General features: G+C 39.1%; 1 protein-coding gene across 2 annotated transcripts in view; it reads right to left on the minus strand.

Moving 5' to 3' along the window:
- Positions 1-19565, minus strand: part of RRAS2 (RAS related 2) — a 45732-nt gene extending 26167 nt beyond the window's left edge. Inside the window, exon 1 of one of the 2 annotated variants that reach the window (XM_026070784.1) lies at positions 19475-19565. In XM_026070784.1, coding sequence (XP_025926569.1) covers positions 19475-19510 — 36 coding nt within the window. In that variant the 5' untranslated portion in view covers positions 19511-19565. Of the gene's footprint in view, positions 1-5086; positions 5181-19474 lie in introns of those variants that run through there. The other variant, XM_026070801.1, reaches the window with a different exon arrangement.
- Between the last annotated feature and the right edge of the window lie 1645 nt (positions 19566-21210).

The following is a 21210-nucleotide window of genomic DNA, read 5'->3' on the forward strand; positions in this document are numbered from 1 at the left end:
ATTTGCCCAAATTATGTATTTATTCAACTCCAGCCTTTTGGCCTGAGACTAGACTGTCTAGATGTGTTTCACAGACTACAGACAATTATTATAATCTTTGAGTTTTGAAAATGCCATAAGCAGAAGTGCTAAGGTGCTGAAATGGCAAGTTTAAGTGCTATTTAGCCATCTACTTTTACTAGAATTCTCCAGTTAGGCTAGTTATTCTGAAATATCCTTTTCCCAAATCCCCAAAAGTCCATGCTGTAAAAGCAACGCTAGTGATAATGTACTAAATGCATGCTTAACAAGGCAGTTTCCTAAGTCTTCTTCACACTAGAAGAGGCAAGGCTTGGAAACTCTACCAAGCAAGGCTGATCGATGCAGCACGTACGAAGCCCGTGCCACAGCACTGCCAGTTGCGGCTGTTCAGTAGTTTGGAGTACTCGCCATCCCCTAACACCAGCTATTTTTGTACAGCCGTATCAGTCATCACTCCATATTTTAAAATGAAAACGTGCTTTCTTCGTTCTGAAACCATTTCTCAGAACTTCGTGGCTAAGCAGTAAAACCTCAGGTGGAGGGAGAATTTATACCGGTCAACTGAAATACTGTTTCCAAGGGACCTGTGCTTTCAGAAGCGGTATTTATCTGTTGAGTGTGCCAAAGGCAACCGAAGTGAACAGAAAGGAGAAGACAGCACCTACATTCCAGTAGCTCCTGGAGTCCAGCAATAAGCTCCACAAAATTAATGTCCTCCCTACACAGAAAAGTTTGTCAAGAGATTGACATTTCAGTGGCAGGTTTTTAACCCAGACGTATGTAGGAGAAGTATTCATAACCTTAGTTTGGAATTTAGAGAGCCAAACAACAAAAAGCTCAAGAGGGTTTTTTTTGCCTTGTCTCTAACCTAAGGTGTCAGGTTAACCTACCAAACTGCAAGAGTGGAAAGGAAGGAAGGGGATCTCTTCAGGTCAAATAGGCTGTGAAGACATTTTAGTACTAGAGACTGTGTGTTAAGAAGCTTCGAGACACACAAGCAGCCCCTTTGCTTTATTAGGCTGTTTGAACATGGCATTAGCCAAATCAGAATTGGACATAGGAGAAAAAAAGACTGAACTTGAGCACTGTCAAAAAAAGCTGAATAGAACAATCCTTGAAAATGCCTACAAGTAAGAACCGGGAAATCCTACCCCAACTCAGCAGAGATGTCTGATGTAAGCAGATTTCAGAGCTACAAGTTGACTTGAAATCATGACAATGAATGATGCCTGTGGAAAAGCCTAAATAATTAAAACACATTAGTTTCACAGATGCAGACATTACTGCTTCATAAAAAGTGGTTCAAACTAATACCACTATTTTCTGGAAACTCCAGGTTTCTATAAAACAGAAGATTAGAAATCCAAAATACAGAGTTCAAGAAGCCTACAGTATGGACTTGTATAACTGAAATGAAGCTTCAACCGGACAAACTATTTTGAAAAAATAATAGTATTTTCCATCTTAGATCCCAGTAGAGTGCAATACTCTGCAGCCTAATCAGTGCTTGCAGTGAAGTTAATCTCTTAACGTCCCTGGAAAGTGTTTTCATAGTCATTATGGGACTTATTCTCTTATTACCATCAGCAGCAGATTTATACATTTAGTTATTACTCCTTCACATCTGACAACAACGTAATTCAGACTGTTTTTCTCATCACAAGTAAGTTGAAGGAGGACAGTGCGCTAGGGTTGTTTATTTGCAGATATACAATAGGAAATGTAGGATTTTTTTCTGATCTTTTAGAAGCAAAGCTGACTGTATTAGAACTTCTGAGTTAGAGACATTAGCTAAAGTTCCTACAGGAAATAGTAGAGAAATATTTCCCTTCTTGGGAAGTATCCCTCCTATTAGGGGGGAGAGTAGGGAAATTTTTATCCTAAGTAGTTAGAAGAAAAAATACCCAGCTCTTGGTTATGAAGTCTTCAAAGTTATTTTTCTATATATTTTGTGTGTCTCACAAGTGAATCTGAATGATATTGTCCTGCAGAAGCTCCAGATGCTAAGTTTTATTCCTTTTAGAAGTCTGTACACATGCCTATGCTATTCTCACATCCAGCACCCCAGTGGCACAAAGTCGCTCAGAATCAGTTTTAACTCATGAATTTGTAGATCGCCCCCTAAAGCTTACCTACAACCTAGCATTCTCTGTCCCCGCCCCCCCCCACCCCAAAATGTACTTGCTTGTGCTTAGCTAATGTCAAGCTGGGCAGTATTTATTTCACTTGAATTATTTTTGAAGTGTGTGCAAACTGTGGTCAGTGACAGAATCAGATGACACATGACAAGAGCAGGACAGACATTCGCCTCTGGAAAAGCACGCCAGGATGGTCCTTCCTTTAGCTTCACCAACTGGTTGTGCCTGCGTGCCCGTGCCTGCGTGCCCGTGCCTGTGCACACACCCCCTTCTAGCAGCGTGGCTATCGTGAAGCAACACCATCTATGCCAGGAGGGTTTACTAGGGTTGTTGAATGAAGCAAGTTCTTGGGTGGAATCATCTTTCCAATGAAGAGGGCTTTAAAAGCACAATGCGAAGGAGTGACATATATTGTCACAACTTATATATGGGGAAATGTGTATAGACTCAAGTTCCAGGAAACAGGAGATGTCAAGTGGCTTTACAGTTGCTAATCTTGACATATAAGCAAGATTTTATAGTGCAGAGTTGCTTACAAGCACTGTCTTGCTAACATCAGCTTCCTAGCTCATCTATAGGGAAGAGATCCTCAAGCCTCAGTAAGCACTATTTGAATTCTTTTAAGTAGCATCAGAATTTCCAGCCATAGGAACTTAGATTTTGAAGTCAAAAGAGATAATGTCAAATGGAAGTATGCTTACGTTCTCAGGTTTTAACAAAAAGCGTTTGCCTTCAATATTCAGTCTACATATTTAAGCAGGCATCACTTTTCATCTAAAAAAAGCATATTTACCAGCAAAACATTTGCTTATACTAAAACCAACCACAATGTTTCTTCCCCCTCATCTCTGCACCTGCAGGTGTAGTACCACTCTTAGTCAGCATCACTCCAAATTGCAAGGCAGGAGAAAGAGGGAAAGCACGTAGGAAACTCAGAGGGAGCTGAGGCTTTGCTTGGAATTAGCATAGACATTGCATAGAACAGAAAAAGAATATGGATAATCAACATTACTTAACATTTGCAGCATTAACGTTCAGATGACTATTTCATGTGATCTTAGGAGCTGGAGGACCTAAGCATTTAGGCATTAATATCGTCTTTTCTACCTTTAGAGAATTAATGACCTTAACAGCAAGAACTGTTTTACATCAGTGAGAATACAATTATCCCCAAGTCCAAGTATTGTTATAACTGAGGCAGAAAAATAAATGCGCCTCCTGTAAGGCATCACTGTCATTCAATTAAAAACCAGCAACACAATATGCCAAAGACGAGTTAGCAGCCTTGCTCTCATATTAAGATCTGCCTAACACTATGCTTTGCCACAAACTACGCCGTTTTATTTGCAAATACCTACTTTCACACTATGAAAAGCCACATCTATTGTGAACCACATCAAGAAACTGCAAGTAAACATTCAGCTGAGGCTCTACATAATCCAACACCACAAGCTCTCAACAAATGTTTTTACAGTACAGCCATTTATGGTAGCAGTAAAGGCAGCAAATAAAAGACTGGAGCAGTTTTACACTGCGCAGCTTCACTTCTCGTGATGGAGCTGATTTTAAGCAACAGATAAAAACATAATTTATATTAAACACTACATCGCAGACTAACCCTCATTCTTTAGGGAATTCAGAGTTTGAGCCAGAAGCACTTGCACTTTTCACTGTYGTACGCTGACGAGTCATGCAGACCTTAGGATCACTAAAAACCGAGGACTAATACCTTCTTATCATACGTTCTGTTTAACAGTACGTTAAACCAAGTTCCAAAACAGTTCTCTACCCACAGTTGGTTGCTGAGTTTTCTCCAAGGGAAAGGACAACTTAAAGATCAAATTTAGACTAAAGAGTTTGGACTGCCTCATTCAGAAGCACGCAGAAGCTACTAAAAAGGTAACAGTACTTTATTCAACCCTTAGTTCTATAAAAAGAGCTGGATGCTCAGGCAAAGCCCATTCTCTCCGGTGAAGAGCTCTTCTCATGAAACTCTGGGTGCTGTATTTTGTTGTTCAAAGTACAAGCACTTCAAACATTAACACAGCCACAGATGGTGTGATGGCACAACACTGAGACAAGCGTTCTTCCCTGGCACTTCTACCAGCTCACACTTGTAAATGAAGTTTTGCCTAAGCAATTGACTAGTGAATTAATACTGCAAACAGGGCTTTAACATCAAAACGCTCTTCCTCCAATATAGGGCAAGTTCTCTGGAAGCTAATAAATGAATCTACAGAACTTAAGACAATCAAGACAACCCAAAACAAAACAAACGAACAAAAAATTAAGAAATATTAATCCTCTTCCCCTCCCCTCCCTCCATCTTTCCCTTGCCCATTGCACAACCCTCACACAGAAAATTTATGGGGGGCTTTTTGAACAAGAAAGATACAAACCTTTCGAAAAGGATATTTCTAGTGCTGTCTTAGCCAGTGTCCCAAAGCTTTATAGACTCCCTCCACCCAAAGGTCTTTTCCCTTCCATTCTTTCCCTTCTTTTATACACTTCATTTCAGTGAACTGCCTCATCCCAACTAGAAAGTGGTGGAAGCACCACCGGTTTGTCTAGGACAGATCTCAGCTAGATTCAACCAAGCATCAGAGTACTTTTCTCCTCATCTTTTTACAATATCATAGCTTTCCATATCTGAACACACTTGAACCCATTTTGCTAATGGCTTCTCTCATTAGGAGCAAACCAAAAACTTCAGAGCCACACATATGCCCACATTAACCTTTAAAGTACAGCTCTTTACCAAAATTCACTTTAACAGGTTCAGATTATTCTCTCTCCTCTCCCCGCAACTCCTGTTTTGAATAAGATAGAAGCTTGTATTTCAGCAAATTAGTTTTCAAGTTTTAAAGGAAAATAAGAGATGTAGACCAGGAAAAGATTAAAGCATTTAGCACTCTCCCACACCGTACCCGTGTTGACCAGGTTGCCGTCCCATCTTCAAGATTGGTTCAAAAGCTATTTTTAGGCTTCATAAAAGCTGTAAATTCAAAAATTAAAAGTTCAAATATACACTCAGACACTTCAGTTTTAGAACACTATATGGTTAGTCAAACAATTTGTTCGGGGGTTTCCAGTAAGGTGATTTCCCTTCTGTCCCCATGTGCTCTCATTCTTACCAAAATTTACATAACTTCTCAAATAAACTTGTTTTCTAAACTTATGAGCTGCTCTTAGCCTGAGCAGAACAGACAAATCACATGAGTTACTTAATTTACATCAGAGAATACAGGATGAGTTCTCCACATAATATTCCTTTACAGACATCAGTTGAGGAGAAAAGAGTCACTATCTGGAAAACACAGGTGCAAGTCCTATCAATATAGGTCACGAAAAGCATCAGTAAACACATTAGCTACACCATGAAGGTGCAAGTATTTCATGATGATCAAACTGAGGAAAGACAAGGGTTTATGAAAAATAAGCTGTTCATGCTAGTCATATTTCTTCACTTAAGGCAAGTCGGTTCCACTACTTGCCATTCTGAATCTCTGATTTTATAATCACTAAGTTGAAAAAAACTTGAATAAAATAAGCTACCTTCCTCAGGATAGAGTCTGTGGATAGCCTCTGTCAAAAAAGAAATTCAGCAATTTGTTCATTATTAAGATATTTTGCTGAAAAAAACCCTGTAAGGTAGTTACGCCGATATTCTTTTCTAACTCAAAGCAGATAGGATACTGTTATGAATCCAACTAACAGCACAAAAGTAACAGACTTGCATACAGGCTAGTAGGACCCTACCAGGAAGTTCCATCTTGCTTATTGGCTTAAGATGACAAATTAAACAGGCTATCAAGTGCCATGATCAGTTATAAGACATTAGTTTACAGCCTTTCAATTTGTTTGGTCCCGTAAGATTTTCCAGGAGGGAAACAGGTACTCTCAAGAGGCAAGCTTGCTCTTCTTACTTGCTTTTCACATGTCCTTGCAAAGCAATTCATACATTCCCCACCTCATTTCTGCAGAGCATAATCTGAGTAACACTTGATGCTGCAGTGCAGAAGGTACAGCAACAGAAGAATTAGCTATCCCATACAAAGTGCAAGACGACAGACAATCCAAGAGTTTCTGTTGCATAAAGTAATTATAAAATCCCAAAGCAAAAACATTAGAAATGAAACAAATTCAGTTCTCTCCTCCCCAAGCAAGTTAATATTCATCAAAACTGAGCAACTGATAAAAAAATTACCTGAGCTGAATTCATAAAATGTATACAGGATACATGCTGCAGCCCCTAGTTACATTATAAGTTAGCTGCACTTGGGAAAATAGATTTATTATTTATCTAGTTGGGAAGACAGCTTAAAACAACTTGCCTTGAAGGACAGCATACTCTCTCACCTACAGGAAATTCTAAATTTAAATTGTACTGGGCAGTATTTTTCCCTGATCAGACAGGCCCATGCAATAAAGTACAGCTTCCAATAAACAGCAAACACCATCATCTGATAGTTTACTTGAGCAAATAAGGACCCATGCAGGCATTCAGTTAAAAGGTGTAAAGAGCCAGCAACACAATAAATGCTGCCTTAAAATGTGAGAGCAGTGTGCAAAGACTGTCAATTTGTTTACTTTCAGAAGAAGGTTTTAGAATGCATGAGGGTTGATCTGAGGGTTTTTTTTATTGTTTTTTTTTAAAAACCTACTGCTATTTCCGCTCCCATATTCTGCCGAGTAGTGATCTTGTGGTAAAGGCATTCAGTGAAGAGAAAACAGAGYGCGGAATGCACAAGCAACCAGCCTTCTGCACTAAAACCACAGGAAAGCACGTTAGTTTCTCTCATTTTTATAGATTAGAAACAGGTTCTTCAACTTCATCATACTTAGAATAAAAGACTATTCAGTGTTATTCAGATTTCCAGTAATCACAGGTGAAGTCTCAGGACAGCCAGTACATCAATATGAGAAGAAGAAAGCCTCTGGGACACCTGATCTTTTTGTTATTTAACTCTTACTTAGCCACGTTTGAACATCTCTAAACAAAATATTACCACCGCAGACTTGTGTCAGCTTTTAATGTGTAGCAAAGCCAATTTTAAGATACTTTAAAGGGCAGAATGGATGCTACCAATTCAGTGCAAGTGAATTTTTTCTTTTAAGCTTTCTTCCAGCATTAGAGAATGTTTCAGTCTAAGTCTAAGTTCTCCTGACTTATTTCCTGTGTGTGTATTAATAGCAACCTTTCATAGTTATCAAAAACAATTAGATGGGTTGCATACATTTCCAACTTGTTGAACTACCTGTTTCAGGTTTCGGAAATGACTGTCAGACCCTAAGATAAAACATAAAAGCAAATCTAGGAATATCTTCCTATGAATCTCCATGTTAGCCAATTGCTAGGATAGCAGGTCGTAATTGGTTTGCGTCAGCCCACACAAGGTACTAGTACGAAGGCTAATAAAAAGTTAGCTCTCCAACTCTGAGGTGTTCAGTTAGCAAGAAAAGAACTTATGACACACATGGGAATTTGTCCGGAGAGTAAAGTAACTTGAGTCCCTTTCACTAGTTACGCTTAACATAATTTCCTTGACTAAAGAGAGGTATCATAATCCATTAAAGAAAGAAATGACAAAGATGGTAAATGCCTTGTTGAACAGTATCAAGTAATCCCATTAGCATCTCATAATAACCACTAACACTAGGAAATCTGAAAGAGATGCTTTAAATTTCTCAAGCTATTCAATTAGCATAAAAGTACTCCCATGTACAAACCAGCTAGCTGAAGTTTATGTAGTACACTAAATTTTTAAGTTTTAACATAAGCTATTTAACTTACAAAACTAAATCTCAATCATCTAGTCGGAAGCAAGTGACTGCAGCTTAAATTATTCACCTTCTGCAATCAGACTGAACAAATTCTTCAAAATCACCATCCCTTCCCTTACCCAGAGAGGCAGCCAGCATCTTTTTGGGGAGATCATTTCAAGAAATGCAAGGCTTTTGTTTATTTTCAGAAGTTTTTGAATTTAAGAATACTTGTAAATTGATGAAACGCATAGAACACAGAATTTCAATATGCAATTTCAGCTCTTAAGGAAAAAAACACCCCACCTCTTAAAACCTTAAACCTTTAGCAAAATCCCCAAATTCCAGCTACACAAACTCAGCTGGATTTTAAGATCACAGGTCACAATTATACAGACCTCAAATTAGCATAGGTTAGATTATTTTCAAATTCTGACCATAATTTGCATATAGGTATTACATACACATATAGAAAAAAAAAGTGAACTATTTTAATATCTTAATCAGTTTCTTTTTTGGGAGAAGACCACTGGAGTGTCAGTCTAAATATTCAAGTCCTCCCACAAAACAAGTCAAAGCAGCTGTGGAGGAGGGGAAGCCACTACTAAAAATGTGTGGAATGTAACCTACTTGGAAGAAAGCAGATAATATGGGACAAGGATGTAGACTGTTTAAGTTGTAGAGACTCTTTTCCCATACAAGCTCCGCCAACAGATATTAGACAATTTCAGATATTTGACTTTTTACAAACATTAATTTCATGAACATTTGTAAAACAAATAGGACTTCAAATTAGTTTCACAGACAAAAAACTGATCAAGTCCTCTGATAACCTGACACACTATATCAGCCCTAGTAAGTGCAAAAACTTCTAGACAGCAAAAGAAAAGAAGCATCTCCAAAGAAGATAAAACGCTTTCTATAGTTAGTAGATTTAGGCCACTGGAAGAGGGATTCAGAAGTTTTCCAGCTTTTAAATGTCCCTGTGAAAATTGGAACACTATCAGTTTAAAAACCTCTCTCCTCCTACAAAGCAATGCTCTCAGAATTAATCAAACAGTTCACCTATTGATGGGCAATGAACTAATTTTCAAGCTTAGTGGTCTGAGATATGCACAGACACTTATTCTCATCAGACGAGTTAGAAGACCGCAAAAGCTTGACGTCTCAGAGTTGCCTTGACATTTGCAGCTCAACCTGAATGAAATCAACCCTCTCGTTCTGTGAGCTGATCTGACACAGACACTATGAAGAAAGACCTCAGCTGAACACCCTTTTATCAGAAGATAACAGGACTTGCTCATCAGTACTATATACAGGAGGTACTCTGCAAGTTGCCTTATGTTTGCTCTAAATGCTAAGAACAACTGCTCTCAAGCCTCCTTCTCCATCTCGAGCAGAGCTAGAACAACAGGCTGACTTCCCCTAGCTGCACAAGGCTTCACGCAGCCCTACGCACATTTTTTTCAGTGGTTAACCCTGCTGAAGAGCTGGCTGCCTGTCCTAGCCCTCCTCCACTCACTCTGCCTGCACACACGTATCAGCATAAGTATGACGGTCCACATTAGCTACCGAAGAATTGTACCTGGAATTCTGTGATCCTGTTTAGAGCATGACCCCACAGGCAGCCAAAGGAAGTTATGAACTGTGTAACTGCTACAAGCAGAAGTCTCCTAAACTATCCTTGCTGCTTAAGACCTGTTTTAACATAACATTTAATACTAAACCATGTCAAGAAGTTACAGTAAGCAGCACAATTCTCTTTTGATGACTTCTTTAGCAGAATGCCTCTAGATGATTGCTCCTCCAACATTCCAGGTATGGAAAACAGCTTAAAGTTTAGTCACTGCAGTAATCAAGCAACAAGAGGAGAGCTGTAAGGTTTGTACTTTGACAGTTCAGTAGTATCATTTGTACAACCTAAAGTAATATTGCACCAACAGCTAGAGAAGTAGTTAAACAATATACAAGATTATTCAGAGGTTTAATGTGCCTTTTTCCTTAGTTTATGAGAAGCGACTGCTAGACCTAGAACACCTAGAAGCACAAGCATCTGAACCAACAGTAACCAGTCAACAACACTGTCACTCAGTGACAACCTCTTAAGAGGCAGCATTGAAAAAGAAAGGCAGGATGTGTTCCACCCACTTTACCTGGACTGCCTCCGTGTCACCAACAGAATGCTTCCGTAATAGAAGGAAAGAAAAATCTACCCTACGGAGACAGAAGTTATACTTCCATAGTTTAAGACTTCTTGTTTTCATATCCTCAGATTACAAGACAAGACACACTCAGCTTTACAGAGATGCTTTACCTTGCATGTGAGAGTTTAACTGATTAAACCTAATGCCAAGAAGAATTTTGACCTCACAGACATACTTCCCAACATGAGGGTCTGAAAATTGCTTCATTCAACAACCTATTGTTAAGTTTTCTGAATTCATGGAAGTACTATGAGTGCTGCTAAGTTGTCCTTAACATACTGATTTTAAGATTTTCATTTTTATTTTTTTAAGAAATTCTGAAACACCTGTCCTATAAACTAAAATACAGAGCAGCTATAGCAATTGCTTCATAAGATTACTGTAAGTGACTAACCAAATACCTACTATTATTGACAGAGGTGAATGAGTCTGGACATGACCTTTGACTGACAGTTTTTAGTAGTTCACTACCATGTATTTCTAATATCAAATTGAAACCTATGTGTAAAAAGAAGGTCAGTTAGTAAGTATGTATGCACAGAAACAAGACTGGGAATACTCAGCCCTTTACTTGCTTTGAGAGTGGCTTGTGATTCAGACAAACTGAAGCAGACCTTTCAGGCTCTGATTTGCCTGTTGACTTTGCACTTAACTAGGTGTACACAGCTGGAAGGAAAGAATAAGCTTCAATTCAATCTCACCTGAAAAAAAAGTCAATAAATGCAATTTGTGTTGCAAAATCTTGCAATACCCAAGCATCCTCAGAAACTCTCAAGGATCAGGAAAACAAATTGCATTTTAATGCTGTCATTTCAATACTCAGAAGACAAATCTTAAAAAAGCTAGCAGACTGAAGTGATTTTAAGAGCCATTGCATAACCTATCATTATTTTGCCAAACACTGATCATGTAAAAGCTCCCAGCTTTGAAATAATCACACTGCAAATGACTATTAGACGACCACTGCCCAACCCCGCACGTGGAAGTGCACACTCCTTGGGAAACATGGAAAGCCCATACTCTGGGGCTGGAGCCCAGCAAGGAATTCTCTCCACCCATAATACTTTAAGATCCAAAACAGAATCTCAACCTGAGAACTCCCAGCAAGGCGAGAACCTGTGTCGCATTAATGAGGAGCATCAATAAAGGGAAGTCAGAGTATGGGAAAGCAAAAAGGGTACAGCAGGTACCTTTGTGTCTTGGAAATCTCAGTCAGGAAATGTGGTCAAGATTCAGAGAGGTTTGTTTTGGGTTTGGGGGCAAGGCAGGAGAATAACACACAAGCATAGTATGTTTCTGGAGGACTTTGCAGACAAACAACTAGAAGAAATCTTAACAACCAACTGAGATTGCAAGACAAAATTAAAAACAAACTGATAATTGTGTTCTTAGTAATGCTGGGTTTGGTCATGCAAGGCCAAAATCCTGTAAACATATCACTTGCTTATTTACTGCTTTTTGCTAACAAGGACTTGTTAGTGTGAGCTGGTAGAGGAAAACCTTGTATGCATATTTAAATAGTAGAGCTGGTAGCACATTACAAATATACTGTCAACAATGACTTTTTCCCCATGATTATGAAGGACCTTCTTAAAAGGAAAGACACATGCAGAAATATTACTCCGGATGTACAATTTTGAAACACTCATACCTACAGTATGTATTACTGTAATCCCACTTCAGTTCCTTACATAGGAAAGTGACCTGTTAAACACCTTCTATTATGAGACTTGCTCCATCCAAAGATGTCAGATTCTTCACAAAGATTTATCATCAGCGTCCTACCTTTTCATGCTCTACTTGCCATATAAGAAATAATATTCAGATTTGTTTGCAGGTTTACAGATTTATACCTGCTTAAATTGGGAATCCTGAAGATGCTCTGTGGCATGAGCTGAGCAAGTTAGTTTTGCTAGAAGGGCTGAAACTGAACATCTTGTAATGGCAGCGATTTTAAAATTCCACTTTTTCCTAACAAACATAACTAGTGACTCAACATTTTAAATCACTACCGTTGCGGACTACTCAGAACAGTACTGGAAAAATAATTCCCTTACTCATTTAGGGGAAGGAACCTCAAGTTTATTTTCTGGCTTAAAAAACTTGAGGAAAGCAATACACACGATAGTTATGAACATATACCTAAGGTAACTGCTGCGAAATAAAGCTTCTTATAGATCCTTCTGCATAAGGATTGCTGTAGAATATTTCAGTTGTTATTGTTGCACTAATTTTTTGGCTTGAACTGTAGCATTTTTATATGCTAACATCTAGTTAATTACTAACGCACATTGGTCCTAGCAACTGATACTTCGTGTGACCTTTAATAGAGTACTTCTGCATAGATTCTACTATCTAAAGCACTAACTACTAGCTAGATTCACCACATGCTATAGTTTGAACACAACCTCTTGACACAGAGACCTTGGTGCAGGTCTGATTAAACTAGCACTACTGCCAGATGAAGCTGTCTGCAGAGTTGCACAGTGAACCAGACAGGGTAACTGATCCTGGGTAAAAACATTCCTTGGTTATTTTTAAACTCTGTGGAGCTTCAGTGAACTAGATGGAGTAAACAGCTATATTGGTACAATTGCTGTGGCAATGCAGGGACCTGCAGAGCATTCTTCCTTAATGGTAATACTAGCTTATCAAATTAAACTCTCAATTACAGCAAAATCCTGTTCTTCAGTTTGAAATGTAAAAATTTCATTTCCCTAGCCTTGCACCTCCCCACTGGCTGTCCGCTTTATTAAAGGGCAAACGAATTATCAACTTGGCCTCACTTTCAAGCCACTTCAATTTCTCCACTGTGTTGCTCCTACCTGCTGACCATTTCCACATGTTTCTCATGTCTCACGTTCTCATGCCAAACACAGCATTTGCTTTCCTTTGCGTGTTAGGTGGGTTCTACATAAGCCTCTAGAAATGTACTTTCTCTTTCAAAACCTTTCTTTATGAGCTTTCACCATTGCTACAATCCACACGAAGATAAGGCAGTCACTGAGCTAGACCCCACGCTGCCCTACTGTCTCCTGCCGTATGGCTGCGTAGTTGCATGTTATGCAAAAGTTACCAAGGAACTCGCCATTCAATAGGATCTCGATCCATAACTGGAACTTACAGCACTTCCTGACCTAACTAGAGAAGTGCATTAAAATCCTCCTCAGTAGCCCTCACCCAACTTAGGTTTGAGGCTCTGCATATACTTCAAGGCAGCTAAAGTGCAAGTTCTATAGCCTTTTATCAGAGACTGATAAGAAACCATAATCTCACTTTAATGAGGGGCAGTGTTGTGCACAACATTTGATCACTCACAAGATCAAGCACTTAAAACATGAATACATTACCCTTCTTTAACTGTAAATACTCTGTGCACTGCATTCCACCCCAATCCTCTTAGAAGCAACCCAGTAAAAGCAAGCAACCTACAAAAAAAAGTAATTTTAATCTTATGGAAGTTCCATCTAAAAGCAGTAATAGACATCAAATAGCCTACACATTTGACTTTGGCACTCAGGTATGCGACTAGTTTAAGTATACATGTGGTGTGTCCCTGGAGTAAGTAAGAAAAGGCAAAGCAAGCAGAGCTAGTAAACATCCTTTTTATCTGCTATCTACTTCAAGCAGTTATGTTATAAAAGAGAGAAAATAAATATTTTCTTTCATATTACCCATTATTTATTATGGCTAATACCCATATTACCCAAAGCAGCTTGCAGGCTATTCCAGACCCAAGCTGCAACCACACTTAAGCTGTGAGAACATAAAAATGGCAAAGAACATAAAAAAGGAGCTGAGAAAAAGATTTTGGTCAAGATCACAGGGTACCTCTCTCTCAGTGCAAGAAAGATGCAGTTCAAGACAAGTAGGTAGGGCCTCACTCACTGCTTATATGAATAATTCCCCCATCTAGGAGCCAATTCACTTCTCCAAGTTTGTAATGACAGGTAACTATGTATCTGTCAGCATTTTAAAACAAGACCCCGGCAACTTCGTCTGGCAAACCATTTTTCTGGTAAACACTGCCTACTAATATTATTTGTGATTAAACTATTTAATCTGAACCCCATTCACTCTACCTCCTTCAGTAAGAATTTGTCTAGGTTGGCCAAAGCTACACTCAGAAATCTCTGGGACACATTATATGCAAAGCAATTGGGAAAAGTCAAAAAATTAAGAGCAATTACAATTGTGATTTCAGTTTTAATATTGATTTTACATACACCTTGAAATGTAACAAAATAAATGCTGCATTTACTTGGAATATTACATTTTACTGAGTACTTACGGTTATAACTGAACATAAGGACACCAAATCAGTGAAGTTAAGCAGTCTGAACCATTGCAACGGCTGTTAAACTAAGAAGTTATCCACTTGTGTTTATACTAGTCTAGTCCTGAAAAGTGAATAATTTAGGAAGGCCTGCAAAAAGCCTAGCTGCCTACCAGCTAGCCAGACTACCACTGTATTCTACTTAATGAAGCTAGTATTTATTTCAGAGTACTTCAAGGAGTTAAGTTGCAATGTTTTTAGTGCTAGTAACGCTTTTGGTAAATACGGACAAGTTATAAATCTTTAAACTATGCAAATATAAACTTTTTAGGTCCTCCAAAACTCCCCCAATACAAGAGTTGGACTGAGCCAGGCCACCTTCTGCTCCCACTGCTAAAAAGTGGAATTCACATTGCCCTCAGAGCTCCAGACAAAACTGGAACGGGGAGTCTCTCCTCTAGAAAGGAAAGGAAAACAGAGCTACTTGCCAGCAGCTGCCTGTTCATCCCTGAAAGTGCAAAGGGCACAGCAATCCATAATTCCGGAAGTAGTGCCAGTACTCCTTGTGCAAAAACCAAAAGGTACGTCAATAATGACTTACTATACAAGCAGCTGCCACTAGGGGTTAATACGTGGAAAGGTGCTGCCTGACCACACTGAGGGCTGGTTTACAATATCTCAAAGGAATTTCACTTTGGGAAAGGACTGTAAATTCCTCAAAATAGGAATGATCGGTATCTAAAAATTAAAGCCCTATTCAGACTTTATGTTGGCCTTTGAATGCAAGCTCGGTTCTACCCTATTCATATATTAACGCACGGTATCTCTGCTGCCTAAGTTGTGATGCGTCATACCATTGCTAGAGCCCTTAAGCTTAAACACCTCTGCTTGGCGCACCCTCCCGCACTCTCCAGACAGCGCAAGCAAGTCAGCGTACTCCCTCCATCAGTTGATGCTGTTCTTTGCGACGCCTAGTCAATAATATCAGACAGTTCCCTGGGGCAACTGCACAGCTTAGTCCTCTGAACGAGCTGTCATGTATGCATGACACTAATGTATCACACTGAATACTCGGCAACTCTTGGCATATTTTCAACTCTGAACGTTAGCTATACTAAAACACTACCATGCAATCCAATGCCTCTTTCTTGCCTGCAAGTTAAGCCAGAAGTTATCTGCTACATTTGTCAGACAGGCCGTAGATCTACAGCTAACCCAAGCAAGAGAGCTTTTTTTGGTAGCAGTATTATGGGAAGCCAGGAGCCCCGCAGTTCAAGTTTCACAAGAAATGGAACAACCAGCCCTTATTATTCCAGGCGACTGCATCACAAGGGCTTTGGGCTGATTGGGATTTTCACTTCTCACCTTCCCCCCTCCTCCCGACACACACACGCTACCTTTAACCTCAACAGATGCCAACACTAAGCTAAGCTGGTCATTCTCCTGAATTGTATTTTGTCATCTTGGGTTGCACTGTACTACTTACAGTAAAAAGGCCCCACTCTTTATCAAAATGTAAGCATACCAGCCCTGGCATAGCCCTACAGGAATTTGCAGCCTGGAATTCATGGCATTTTATTCCTTTGAATTTTATGGGCTTATTTGAAGAACATTTTCTTGATGGTCAGCAACGTTTAGTCAAGAGTACCTAGAAACAGCAGAGGGATTTACACATCCACCAAGTAGAGCATACTAAAGTGGTACAGACCACAGACATCGGGGGCTGTCAAACATCCAGCATGTCGCCTCAAACACCAGCTGCATTTTCAGTTGCTGCTCTTCAATCTGCTTTACTATTCTACTTTACAACTTCACCATAAAATTGAGAACAGGCTATTTTCTTGCCCAACAGCTATACCAGAGATAAAAGATACTTTCAGATAACCCCCCTTTAACTTTATTTCTAATCAATGAGAACTAACATTCTCTTTTCTTTTTCTAAGCTGCTAATGCCAAAAGAAAGAAAAACCATATATATGAACACCTGCTCATGACCCATCTGCAAGTCATATATGCTTGCTTTTAGACAAATGCCTGATACAGGCATTAAAGAGTCAACAAAACTACATCCAGTTCATTTTACTCACTTGTTATCAGCAACACAATCAGCTCAGCTGTAATCAGAATTTTTAACTGACAATTTTAAGAGCAGTAGAACTACTTTACTTTGCAAACCTGGCAGTAAAAAATTCACTTATAAACAGAACATGATCTCAGTATATGAAAATGAAACAGACCCCTACATTCATTTTATATTTACATTAAGCATTTTAGCAGTCTTAAGCATATTGTTGCATTACCATATTTAACATGAAGTTGATTGACAAACCAAGCTCAACTCAGCTGAACTGAGTTACATCCAATCAATACCATCTCAAGGGTCCCGTGACATTTATAAATGAGCATATTCTTGTAAGTCATTGAAGTCTATTCAGTACACAAAATTATACATGTATTTGTCACAAAACAAAATCTATAGCTCTACAAAGAGGCAAAACAGTATGATAAATAATTTTAACATTCTTCAGAGAGGTTGAACATCTCTTGTCTGTGGAAAAACATTTCTGATCAGAAGTATCCACTATTTTGCAAAGCAGATAACTTGAAACATCAGTGGCACTCTTACAGTGTACAGCTAAAACTAACTATACATTGTTCAGTTTAACAAAAAAATGCATGAAGTAAATGGCAACTGTGAGTTAAAAAAAAGCAGAGGGTGATTAAGTATTTGCTAGCCTGTACTCCCTTTGAGCAAGGAAACCTAAATGTTACAAAGGGCTGAGTTAGAAGGGAATGTGGGGTATTTTGTGACAGACCTCTGCATGACAGCTGGAGAAAAGCTATTGTGGCAACAGCTGTGTGCTCGGTACAGCTCATAATCCCAACTCCTTCAGCCTACCAAGGGGCCAGTTAACTGGCTGCAAGTTATTTTAAAAGTTTTCTGCCTCTCTTTTGGGATATGAGCACGATGGATTATTTGTTTACTTTTAATAAGAGAAGGAATGCTAAGTTCTAGCACTCACAGTTTTAAAGTGACTGTGGTATAAAGTTCAACTATAATTCACTGCTGCTTGCTTCAAGTTTATAGTTATGACAAATCCCATCTACTCATCTCTACAATTAGAGCTTCTTCACTTCCTGTCTTAACAGTGCACAGACTGCACAGCAGTAAGTTCATATATCACATCCTGATTTAAGGGAAATGATCATAAAATTTCCAGGATGAATTCCTGGTCCACCAACATCAATATCAGGCTCCGTTTATCTCCCCAGAGGAAGAATTTTGAGAGACAGAACACACCAGTCATTTAACTGCTGAAAGCTTTGATCTGTTAATCTGTGGTCTAAAATTTCCCCAAGTTGTAAGATGAACTTCTAAAAAGGGAACACAAGACCACATGCAATTAAACACAAATGAATAGTTACGTTTCTCGTACCATTCTTAGTACAATGTACTAATTAGCGCAAAGATGCTAAACCCAGTCTGTAAAACAACTTCCATTATATGACATGACTTCCATTATATTGCTTTTCTCACTCAGCCTCATTACAAGAATTTTGTTGTTTCAGCCCAGATTTAAGCACAACAATTTTCAGGAACTGATACTCTGCACACAGGAGCGCTTACATGCTGATCGGTACCACAGGAAGAGTTCACCTCGGCAACTGTTACTATTGTAAGAGCTGATGCTATTGGTTTCCCCACCAACACCTAAAGAGGGCTGGAAAGGAGGTACTGTACACAAGATAGCCAGCAAAAGAAGTAAGTTAAAGTGGTTCTCTGCATTCTCAGCTTCTCTTTTCTCCCTTTCATTTATTTCATCTGAAATGAAGGAATAATTTTCCCATTTTCAAACATGAATCCCCCTTAGTCTTTCAAAGATACAACATAAATCAACAAATAATCTCAAAGCCGCACACCTTCCCATGATCTCCTATCACCACTGTAGCCTTGTTTACTGGAAAATACTAAGAAGCACTGAAGGTAGAAGCAAGAGAAAACAAATCACTTACATAGAATAAACATTCTTAAGTACTGATTTACAGAAAGTTAAATACAGGATTATAGGAAATCAAGTCTAAATGTGGAAATACTTGCTACTACCAGTAAGAAGAAACTTTCCCTTTTAAGCTTCAAAACTAAAACAGTGAGAGCCACATTTTATAACACAAGCAACAGAGAAGCAAAAGAACTGAAATCCCTGACTGACATCAAGATTTGTCACGTGGCCAAATCTAGTACTAGATCCATGTTTTAGGGAAGGCAACCCTCTGAGTTTGTTACTTAATCCTAAGAAATTCCAAAAATGAAGCATGTGGCTTGCTTGTAATCAATTTTAAAGCAGTCTGGAGCAGTTTCTATGCAGTCTTAAGAGACAAACAACATACTTGGCAATACACTTGCCACACAGAAGCTACAGAAGTGGTTGCACAGCATAACTTGCACAGCACACACACTTGATAACATCATAAGCATTAAGAGCTCAGAAAGATACGGTGGTATATAAATTTCCACCAAGCCTCATCTCTTGTTATCCATAATTACATAGCAAGTACCGAAACAAGACAAAACTTTTCTTTATGGCACCTGAGGCTGTGCTCAAAAGGCATTTATTTCCCAGCTTTCTTCTCCCCCGCCCCCGTTTAGAAGGTTGGATTTTCTGCTAAAGATCACTTTGTAGGAGCAAGATTTTATCTCAAGATTAAGCAGCTGAGAGGGCAAAAAGATGTAGATGAGTACAGATTGACAATAAGTTATTTTGAATAATTCATCCTCAATACCTCAGCTCAATACTACAGTGCTGTTTGCTCATTACTCTTTAAACTATTTCTTTTTCCTGCTATTAACGTGAAGAGATCCTTATACGTGACAAAACAGAGAGGTTCCTCGTTTGCAAATCTTGTTTGAAAGACAAGTGTCAGCTGAAGCATTTGAACCAAAACTTTTATTTCTACAGGGACATAGCCCAAGCTGTTGGTTTATTTAAAGAATGAATTTCTACAGGAGCTGAAACACTAAAATGATCCAGTATGCTGCAGAATCTTATTGATATTAAAGTAAATGGAGGTACCAAGGCAACATGTGGACTTCGCATTTTTTTCCTCATGTCTTCAATAGAAATGACAGCATCTTTACATCTTCAGAATTCAGTAATGAAACAGTTCATTGATTTCAAGACCTGTCCAAATATAAAGTATCTTTCATCAGGCATCATAATAGTCAATATTTTAAAGTACTGTGTTTTACAAGAAGTGGGTAGTCTAACATTCCACCAGGGTTGGAATTTAATTCTGCAGTAAGTTAAAATTTGCAACACAGACCAAGTACAAGACCTTATAAAGCTGAGAGTCCTGAAAGCATCACTCCCTCTGTGGAAGTTCACTCTAGTTGATAGCCCATATCCATAGCTTGATAGTCAGCTGCCAAGTTAAAATTGTCCAAAAGCTTTTAACATAGCCAAGGACTATTCACAAATCCATTCAGCAACATTTTCCAAGACACTACCACTTCAAAATGAACTTAAGTCATGTTCAGCTGCACATATTACTGTCACGATTAGTTAGATGCCCACAAGAACATGCAGGCAATACCATCTAAAGCAATAATACTGTATTTAAGTGTGAATGGCACTCTAAATCTCAGCTTCAGTCAACCACTGAAATTAATTATCTGTCTGTACAAGCAAGGAAGAATTCAATCAACACAGCAAGAGAACTGTGAGTTATTCTAGTCCTATCACCTCCAAACAGGCCAGTCAGTCGTTATCTTACAGTACTGACAAGATTCACAGAGACTCAATATCTTAAATATGGTACCTGACCAGCTATCTACATGCCCCATGTGTAACAAATACTTCCATTCCATCTCATATGCACCCTTCAAAATAATTTTCCAAGAACTGGACCTCTTAAAGTATCAGTTATTGGAATGTCCTACAGAATATAACTGATTTTTTAAGTGTTCAGTTACCCAATACTTACCCAGATTTTGAAAGTACAGTTTTCTATGCAGTTATTTAGTCTATGCTGCAGAGCCTAAATTCTCATCAGAACATTACAGCTGATGAACACAAGGATGTGTGTATTGGAGAAGAGACTCTGAAATCAAAAATGAGTCTATTTTCAATCAGATCAGCTGCTCTAACAAAATGTTCTCTGAAAATATCATTGCCCTAAGTGTTAAAAGGCAATAATCTGTCCTGATGTTAGAAAACCTATCTTAACAGTAGGTATCAAGATCTCTCCTCAGTAGAATTAAAGAAAAAAGCAAACAAAAAAGGTCATTCTCTCCAGATTTGCTACCCTGCTATCAACAATACCAACAAACAGAACACAAGTAGTTGTCTCCTCCACCCACCACAAAGAGGCAGAGATAGATTAATGATACTCCCATGGCAGCAGCAGCAATGCTAAAAGCGACAGCACAGAAGTGCAAGATAAATAACAGAGGTACTGCTGAATKAGTGGCAGAAAAGGGAAAAAGGCCTTTCCTCATAAGACTGTTATGCACTGGTTGCCTCACCTTTTCTGTCACGTTTCCCTATATCGGAAATCAATAGGGAAAAAAAGTTTAATTTTTAGACGCTTAGGCATGCATCGGCGGCAAGGACTGAGAGGTACAGCGGGCGGGAGCCGGCACAGCGCGCCCCGCAGCTCTGCAACTACTTCTCTTACTCGGCCGAAAGGCGCCTCAGGAGCCTCCCCGGCGAGGCCGCACGGACACAAGCCAGCACGGCACCGGCCGGGCGCGCTCCCGCCGACGTCGCCGCGCCGCGGGTCTGACCCGGGCCCCCGGCGGCGCCGCTCG

Source organism: Apteryx rowi, unplaced genomic scaffold (genome assembly GCF_003343035.1).
Source record: "Apteryx rowi isolate R43461 unplaced genomic scaffold, aptRow1 scaffold_107, whole genome shotgun sequence".
Classification (NCBI taxonomy): domain Eukaryota; kingdom Metazoa; phylum Chordata; class Aves; order Apterygiformes; family Apterygidae; genus Apteryx; species Apteryx rowi.